General features: G+C 38.1%; 1 protein-coding gene across 1 annotated transcript; it reads right to left on the reverse strand.

Moving 5' to 3' along the window:
• Positions 1-344: 344 nt before the first annotated feature.
• On the reverse strand, positions 345-8,065 carry LOC149264082 (transcription factor MYB123-like). The gene is made up of 4 exons (XM_089394869.1): positions 7,842-8,065; positions 7,620-7,749; positions 7,140-7,392; positions 345-692 (listed from the first exon to the last, which is right to left on the reverse strand). Exons 1-4 carry the CDS (start codon positions 7,972-7,974, stop codon positions 345-347), a joined length of 864 nt encoding a protein of 287 aa, XP_089250995.1. The 5' UTR covers positions 7,975-8,065.
• Between the last annotated feature and the right edge of the window lie 1,661 nt (positions 8,066-9,726).

The following is a 9,726-nucleotide window of genomic DNA, read 5'->3' on the forward strand; positions in this document are numbered from 1 at the left end:
AAATGTGAAGGATAATAGGTTTGTTCTTCTTTGTTGTTTACTTTTACTTTCATAAGATGTTATATTAGAATGTCTGAAACCAATTGTCACAACTGAAAAGATAGTTACAAGATCCTGGAGGATATACATTATTCTCAGTTATAAAAGAAAAAAACAGTTTTTTTCTTACTGAAAACAAAGACCATACAAGCTGCTGGAGGATGAAAAGATAGTTACAAGATGCTGGAGGATATACATTATTCTCACTTATTAAAAAAACAGTTGTTTTTTTCTTACTGAAAAAAAAGACCATAGAGTTGTTAATGCTCTGCATATGGCTTGGATCAGAAAGCATATATTCAAACTCATTCGTCTCTGCCGCCAATGCTGACCATAAAGTTGTTAATGCTCTGCATATGGCTTGGATCAGAAAGCATATATTCAAACACATTCGTCTCTGCCGCCAACGCTGATTCCCTGTTGCACTCTTCAAGCCCAAAATAGGTCAGACAGTCAGATGGAGAGGAGAAAAGACTGTAGTCGGGAGACGATAGATAGTTCAGTTTCGACAAATAGTCTGATAAAGTAGCCGAGTCTCCTCCAAGATAATGTGAATCTAGGGATCTCTGGTCTGTTAAATTCCACATAGAGCAGATAGAGTTTCCGGTTTCTCTTTCAAGAAGATTGACATCTGCCATCGCCAAGGCAATGCGCTTCGAACAATCATGTGTAATGGAACCATTCACAAGTAACTCAGAGCATGGCAGTGAGGAATTTGTATTTTCTTTACTGTCACATAACTTGAAGGCTTTGTTTGAACTAGATTTACTGCGGCCAGTTGAAATCTAATTTCAACGCAGCTGCCAGAAACCGGTCAATAAACCTCGCCGGAAAGCTCTCGGGTTGATTTCAGGCAGAAGGAATAATCCGGCAAGGAGCTCCGATACAATTTGGAGCTGACACGTGGTTCAGCCCTGACGTAACACAACGTAAGAATCTCGGGGGTTAATGTTCAGCACTTGTTGGCCTTCCGATATCATTATCCGCCGTTCGATCTGCTCCACTCCTTTTAGCCGTTGATTGATTAAACCTGCACACGGGCCTGCATCAAATTAAATGTTGCGTGGAGTGAAAGAGTTTTTGGTTGACCGTCGTGGAAGAATAGTCCTGGAATTTAATGCTGCTACATAGTTTTAGGTGGATATCATAAATATGGTTATGGGCACATTTTAACATATATTTTTTTATATACTTTTTATACGGCATGTATTAAAACCAAAAATCGTATGTAATAAGTTAGTTTTTTTTTTGTGTTGACTTTTTATTATGGGGCACACGGGAGGTAAAGAACTTGTGTTCACAGCAGCGTAAAAATATGTGGGTGCAGTAAAAGGTGGAACACACAGCAGTGTGTAAAAAGATATGAACAGGTTGTAATGTTTTAGTGTTGGCAATCGTAAAACTGAGGAGTAGAAAAACCATGTGTGGTTTTGCACAGCAGTGCGTAAAGAAAATGGTGAGTGAGTTTTTGTAAGCCTGTGTAATTTTGTTTTTCACAGCAGTAAACTTATGTAAATCTTTTTATTACAGCAGTAAGTTGTTTTTCACACCAGTGAATATAAAAAGCATTTTACAGTGGTAAATCTTTGCATCAGGTTTTAATGAATAGAATGTTCTTATGGTGGTGAAATACTCTGTCTCTCTGTGAATTTTTTTTGTTGTCTGTGCACAAAAGATCCTGTGAAGGAAAAACAGAGCATTGCCTCTGTGTGTTTGTTTGAACATTTGGTTTTTGGTATTTTCCCCATTTGAAAAATACCCAACAGTGGTATCAGAGCAGGCTTAGGCTCTTTAAAGAAGTTAAAGAAGCTGAAGGGAGGAGTTTGTTGCAGCAGCAAAACTTCTCAGGCAGACAGAAGACTCAGACATCAAAGGATTCAGGTATTCCTCACAGCTATCTTGTTTGTTACTGAAGAGACAGTCAGTTTTTAAAATACACAGTCAAGGAATGGCTAGCACAAGCACTGGTATGGGTATGTTTAACACCCAGCTCCCACAGTTTAATGGGAAGAACTATGACTACTGGTCAATAACTATGAAAGCCTTGCTTGCTTCCCAAGACTTATGGGAAATAGTTGAAGATGGCTTTGAAGAACCAGCAGATGAAACTGAGTTCAATGCATTAACTCAGGGAGAGAAGGATCTGCTGAAGAGCAATAGGAAGAAGGATTCAAAAGCCCGTGTGTTGTTGTATCTAGCAGTAGACCAGAGTATATTTCCAAGGTTAGCAGTAGCTAAGACAGCAAATGAATCATGGGAAACCCTTAAGACAGCCTATCAAGGCATGGAGAGAGTGAAGACAGCAAAACTACAATTGCTGAGAAAGGATTTTGAAAACTTGAACATGAAGGAGTCAGACAACATTGAATCATTCTTCACTCATGTGATTGGTGTAATCACACAAATGAGAACTCATGGAGAAACCATTGAAGATAGAAGGATAGTGGAGAAAATATTAAGAGTCTTACCCTCAAGGTTTGATGCCATAGTCACCACCATTGAAGAGACAAAGGATCTCTCAAGCTATTTAGTTGATGAGCTACATGCATCACTGATAACACATGAGCAGAGGTTGAGTAGGAATGAAAACTCATCTCTTGAGTAAGCTTTCAAGACCCAGATGTCCTTTGGAAGAGGAAGAGGTCAAGGCAGAGGAAACCGAAGAGGAAGAGGCAGAAGCCAGAACAGAGGTGGAAGGAACAGCCCATCAAATGCACAAGGAAGAGGCAGCAATCCAAATCAGAACCAAGGCCAAGGCAGCAGCCAACAAAGAGAACAGTTTCATGCTCAAGGACAAAGGTATGATAAATCTAATGTTCAATGCTATTATTGCAAAAAGTATGGACATTATGCAAGTGATTGTAGAAAGAAACAACATGATATGAACAGTAGACAAAATGCAAATGTTACAAGAGAAAACAGCAGTCAAAATAATGTCCTGTTAGCTTGTAAGATGGCTGAAACACATAGTGAGGACATATGGTTTTTAGACTCAGGTTGCAGCAACCATATGACAGGGAATATAGCTCTCTTTTCAGCCTTAAATCAGAATTTGAAATCAGAGGTCACACTAGGAACTGATAGTAAAGTGTCTGTTATGGGAAAAGGGGAGGTAAAAATATTTACAAAACAAGGAGAAAGGAAAACCATAGCAGATGTCTACTATGTCCCCGGAATGAGATGTAACCTATTGAGTGTTGGACAGCTTATCCAAAAGGGTTACAATGTTTACTTTGAAAATGATGTGTGCACCATCATGGACATACCACCCAGCAAAAGATGCATTGCTGAAGTGAAGATGACAAGGAACAGGATGTTCCCTCTCCGGATCAGGGCAGACTTGAAGAACAAGAAGGAAATGGCAGCAGTCACCCAAGAGGCCTTCCAAAGCGTGCCAAAGGATGAGAACTGGTTATGGCACTTGAGATTCGGGCATCTAAATTTTGGAGGTCTAAACTTACTGAGCAGAAAAGGAATGGTAAAGGGATTACCATTAATAGAGAAACTGGACAGCCTATGTGAAGGCTGCATTTTGGGAAAACAACATAGAGAAAGTTTTCCATCAGGGAAGAGCATAAGGGCAAAGGCACCCTTAGAGATCATCCACTCAGAGTTGTGTGGACCAATGCAAGCTCCATCATTAGCTGGCAGCCTATATTTCTTGACATTCATTGATGATTTTACAAGAAAGACTTGGATATATTTCTTCAAGAACAAAAGTGAAGTCTTTGAGAAATTCCAAAATTTCAAAGCACTTGTGGAGAACCAAAGCGGGCTGCACATAAAAGTATTGAGAACTGATAGAGGAGGTGAGTATATCTCAAATGAATTCCTAAAGTTTTGTAGAGAAAATGGAATACATAAACAGTTCACAACTCGGTACACCCCACAGCAAAATGGAGTTGCTGAAAAGAAAAACAGAACCATCATGGATATGGCAAGGAGCATGTTGAAGGCAAAGCATTTGCCAAATGAGTATTGGGCTGAAGCTGTACATTGTGCAGTTTATATATTGAACAGGTGTCCTACAAAGGCAGTCATGAACAAAGTGCCGGAAGAGGCATGGAGTGGGAGAAAGCAAGGAGTCACCCACATGAGAGTTTTTGGGTGTGTGGCCTATGCACACATTCCAGATCAGCTAAGGAGGAAGTTGGACAGCAAAGGGGAGAAATGCATCTTCATTGGATACAGTGATGAATCCAAAGCCTACAGGCTATACATTCCATCTACCAAGAAGTTCTTTGTCAGCAGAGATGTTCAATTCATAGAAGAGGAAGCTTGGGATGGAAGCATAGAGAAAACAGTGAATGTCAAAAACTGTTTGTCTCATGATGAAGATGAAGAGGAGGTGGCTGAAATGCATCCCCAAACAGCAGCGCCAACACAAGGACAGCAAGGAACACCATTGAGGATAAATGAGAGTGCTTCTCCAAGCACACCACAAGGAGGAAATTCAAGTGCATCTTCAAGCACTTGCACACCAAGTGAAAGAGGTAAGAAGTTCAGAAACTTAAGTGATATTTATGATGAAGGAATGAATTCCTTATTTGCCTTGTATTGTCATGTTGATGATCCTATTCATTTCGAAGATGCAATTAAAGATAGGAAATGGATAGAAGCTATGGATGAGGAGATGAATGCCATAGAGAGAAACAAAACATGGGATTTGGTTGAGTTACCAAAAGGCAAAGAAGTCATTGGTGTGAAATGGGTCTATAAGACCAAGAGCAATGCTGAAGGCAAGATAGAAAGGCACAAGGCAAGGCTGGTTGTCAAAGGCTACAAGCAGCAGTATGGGAGAGATTATGAGGAGACTTTCGCCCCGGTTGCAAGAATGGAAACAGTGAGAGCAGTGTTGTCCATAGGAGCGCAAAACAAATGGAAAGTCTACCAAATGGACGTGAAGTCAGCATTCCTAAATGGAGTGTTAATGGAAGAGGTCTATGTGGAACAGCCTCTCGGATATGAGAAGAAAGGTGAAGAGCACAAAGTGTGCAAGTTGAAGAAAGCTCTTTATGGGCTGAAGCAAGCGCCAAGAGCATGGTACAGCAGGATAGATTCTTATCTATTGGATAATGAATTCGACAAATGTGAAGGAGAACCCACAGTCTACATCAAGGAAAAGGATGGTAAAATTTTAATTGTTGTCTTGTATGTAGATAATGTTATTTTCACTGGAAATGATATTTATCTTATTGAGAATTTTAAATCAGTCATGAAGGATGAATTTGAAATGACTGACATGGGTTTGTTGAGATACTTCTTAGGCATAGAAGTAGATCAAAATGAAAAAGGAATTTTTATATCTCAAGCAAGATATGTAAATCAAGTTTTGGGTAGATTTAAGATGGAAGAATGCAAGGCAGCAATCACTCCCACAGTGATGGGATTAAAGCTCAGCAGAGAGGACAGCAGCAAGGATTTTGATCCTAGTTTGTATAAAAGCATTGTGCGCAGCCTTATGTATTTAACAGCAACTAGTTCTGATTTAATGTATGTTGTTAGTTTAATTTCCAGATTTATGGAGAGGCCAAAGGAGGCACATTGGCAGGCAACAAAAAGAATCTTGAGGTATGTCAAAGGCATTAAAATGTATGGAATTTTATATCATGCTTCAGAACATTCAGATTTGGTTGGATACACAGACAGTGATTGGGCTGGAAGTATAGATGATCGGAAGAGCACTTCCGGTTATGTATTTCATATGGGTTCAGGAGCCATTTCATGGGCTTCTAAGAAGCAGTCCATTGTAGCATTGTCTACAGCAGAGGCTGAATATGTGGCAGCTACAGCGGCAGCATGTCAAGCAGTGTGGATGAGAAGAATGTTGAGAAGCTTACGCCAAGAGCAAGCAAAAACGACAGTGATCTTTTGTGACAATAGCTCAGCTATTGCATTGTCAAAGAATTCAGTGTTTCATAAGAGAACGAAACACATTGATACCAGGTTTCACTACATCAGAGAATTGGTGAACAATGGAGAAATTGTCCTAGAACATTGCAGGACTCAAGAACAGGTTGCAGACATCTTGACAAAGCCATTGGATCATAAAAGCTTTGAATTTTTGAGAAAGTGTCTGGGTATGACCGAATGCCCAGCTGTTGAAATTAAAGGGGAGTGTTGAAATCTAATTTCAACGCAGCTGCGAGAAACCGGTCAATAAACCTCGCCGGAAAGCTCTCGGGTTGATTTCAGGCAGAAGGAATAATCCGGCAAGGAGCTCCGATACAATTTGGAGCTGACACGTGGTTCAGCCCTGACGTAACGCAACGTAAGAATCTCGGGGGTTAATGTTCAGCACTTGTTGGCCTTCCGATATCATTATCCGCCGTTCGATCTGCTCCACTCCTTTTAGCCGTTGATTGATTAAACCTGCACACGGGCCTGCATCAAATTAAATGTTGCGTGGAGTGAAAGAGTTTTTGGTTGACCGCCGTGGAAGAATAGTCCTGGAATTTAATGCTGCTACATAGTTTTAGGTGGATATCATAAATATGGTTATGGGCACATTTTAACATATATTTTTTTATATACTTTTTATACGGCATGTATTAAAACCAAAAATCGTATGTAATAAGTTAGTTTTTTTTTGTGTTGACTTTTTATTATGGGGCACACGGGAGGTAAAGAACTTGTGTTCACAGCAGCGTAAAAATATGTGGGTGCAGTAAAAGGTGGAACACACAGCAGTGTGTAAAAAGATATGAACAGGTTGTAATGTTTTAGTGTTGGCCATCGTAAAACTGAGGAGTAGAAAAACCATGTGTGGTTTTGCACAGCAGTGCATAAAGAAAATGGTGAGCGAGTTTTTGTAAGCCTGTGTAATTTTGTTTTTCACAGCAGTAAACTTATGTAAATCTTTTTATTACAGCAGTAAGTTGTTTTTCACACCAATGAATATAAAAAAGATTTTACAGTGGTAAATCTTTGCATCAGGTTTTAATGAATAGAATGTTCTTATGGTGGTGAAATACTCTGTCTCTCTGTGAATTTTTTTTGTTGTCTGTGCACAAAAGATCCTGTGAACGAAAAACAGAGCATTGGTTCTGTGTGTTTGTTTGAACATTTGGTTTTTGGTATTTTCCCCATTTGAAAAATACCCAACAATAACCGTCGCAACGATTTGGTCTTACCATTTCAGAGTATCGCACCGCCGTTGTTTTGATGGGGATGGTTTTGAGCACATGATCTTGTAGAGCAGAAGGAGATTTTGAGCTTGTCTTCGCATTTTTTGAAATCAAATTGGGTTGAGAGTCGTTTGTTGGCAGCGGCTTTTTGCTCAGACGAGTGTTCCAGTAGTTCTTGATCTCGTTATCTGTTCGCCCAGGTAGTCGTCCCGCTATCAGTGACCACCTGCAAGCATCCATTTGACATCTCACTTATTGTTCGAATTTCTATGGCAAATATTCTAATCCTCCAAATGAGGAATCAATTGTGAACGCCCACCTTCACTATACTAATTTTCCAAGGTCTATATCTATGAAAACTCGATCCTTCCTGTTCTATATTTACCAAAATTTGAACCTATACCCTATCCCAACTTAAAAACCCATAAATCACGTTCACTGATTTTCACATACCGATTGCCAAGAAGGCGATGCAGCCGAACAATGAGATCCTCTTCGTCGGTGGAAATGTTTCCACGTTTAATGCTGGGACGAACATAGTTCGTCCAACGCAATCTACAACTCTTTCCACACCGCTTAAGACCTGCAAAATAAAATATCTTCAGTTACTTAAACTTTCAATACACATTTGCATCTATATTCATAAAGTAGTGTTACAGATTTGTTGAGATTCACCTGCTTTTTGAGGAAGAAGTCTCCATTCACCATCTCCATGATTTAGGATGTAGTCCGAGAGAATCATATCCTCCATTTTCGTCCAGGCTCCGCGGTTGAGGCCTTGGTTTGAGCAGCAAGGAGATCTACCCATCTTCGATATTATTTGCCTGTAATTCCACACACCTGATGATCTCCTCTGGCCTCCTCGCTTGGATGGCGTTTGAATGTATATATAGAAAGCACATTTAGTTTCTCTCCGGCCGAAATGCCAGTGATGACCATGTGACCACTTCAAGATTCCAGCCTATGACTTGGACAGGCAACCCTGTCCCTGTAACCCTAGGCGTGATGTTATTAAGGTACCTTTCCAAAAGGTCAGATTTTCTAATAATATTGGAAATGGTATGGGTATCTACTATCGTGGCAGATTTTCAAACATATCTGACATTGTCGAAAATTTGGAAAATACAAAACCATCGTTTTAGGATTTTAATTGACATGGTTGCATTCAAAAATACAAAACCGTTACTGGTTGAAAAGCCGTGGAAAGAGAACAACTATCATCAAAATGATAACCAGTGATGTCACTTTTTAAATTGATTATGCCCAAATCATTGGTAATAAAATATAATTATTCAGGATAATATTTTAGTGTTGTTTTTAGTTTGATTTTTTGGATTTTTCAGTGTTTTAATTTAGTGGAAAATTTTGAGGTGAAATTTTAATTTGAGTTATAGACCAGTTTTTTTACTGTATATATGGATTCAGTACCTTGTAGAATCTCTAAGGCACTTAATTTTCACAAGATTAACCATCAAATTTATAAATTTCAATAATTTTTTATAAAATTTTAGAGAAATTAAACCAAAAAAACCCACCATAAAAATTACTAAAAAATTATACTAAAAACAACTCCTAACATTTTGGCCAAAAAACTAATCAAATTTGATGTAAACATGTATCATGACTCCAGCGCACTGAAACGTTTTGTCTGGGCAGTGAGAGCCGTGCGTCTTTGAGGGACGTGACTATTTAATAACCAACAAAATGTTAATATCTAGTTGTTAATATATATTTATTAATTGAAGCATCGTAACAGGATGAATGAATATTCCCTCACCTGGCATTCCAGCGACAGGCTTGGAATTTGACGTTCAGCACGTCATTATTTTAGAGAGGTATTTAAATTGTATATTTGAAAGGTATATATTTCAATTAATAGTAATAAATTTTATAAGATATCTTAAAATATTTAGGTTTGATGATTCCTAATAAAACAAGGGGAGTACCGTATTGGTTTTCTTTATTACAAGAAAAGTATGAGGTTGAATCCAGGTTCAAAGATGGTTGAACTCTTCACGAAATTTGAACCATCAATTGTGGAGAGTAAATCTTACATAAATTAATTGTTCTATATGTTATGGATTTTTATGATTTTAAGTTTATCAAAATATTATGTATTTTTTAATTATTATTTATTTAATTTATATAATTTTGAAAATTTGTAAATCATAATTTGCAAGCGTATTTTACAGGATGAATCATTAAATTTGTAATTTTCAATAAATTTTTATGAGATTTAAAAAAAATTAAATTAAAAAAACCCACCATAAAAATTTCTAAAAAATCACACTCAAAACAATTCCTAACATTTTGACCCACACATCTAATCAAATTTAATGTAAACATGTATCGTGACTACAGTGCACTGAAACGTTTTGTCTCGGCAGTGAGAGCCATGCGTATTTGAGGGACGTGACTATTTAATAACCAACAAAATGTTAATATCTATTTGTTAATATATATTTAATAATTGAAGCATCGTAATACGATGAATGAATATTCCCTCAACTGGCATTCTAGCGACAGGCTTGGAATTTGACGTTACGCACGTCATTATTTT

The sequence above is a fragment of the Pinus tabuliformis genome, chromosome 6 (genome assembly GCF_031772625.1).
Source record: "Pinus tabuliformis cultivar Carrire ecotype Pingquan chromosome 6, CPIR1, whole genome shotgun sequence".
Classification (NCBI taxonomy): domain Eukaryota; kingdom Viridiplantae; phylum Streptophyta; class Pinopsida; order Pinales; family Pinaceae; genus Pinus; species Pinus tabuliformis.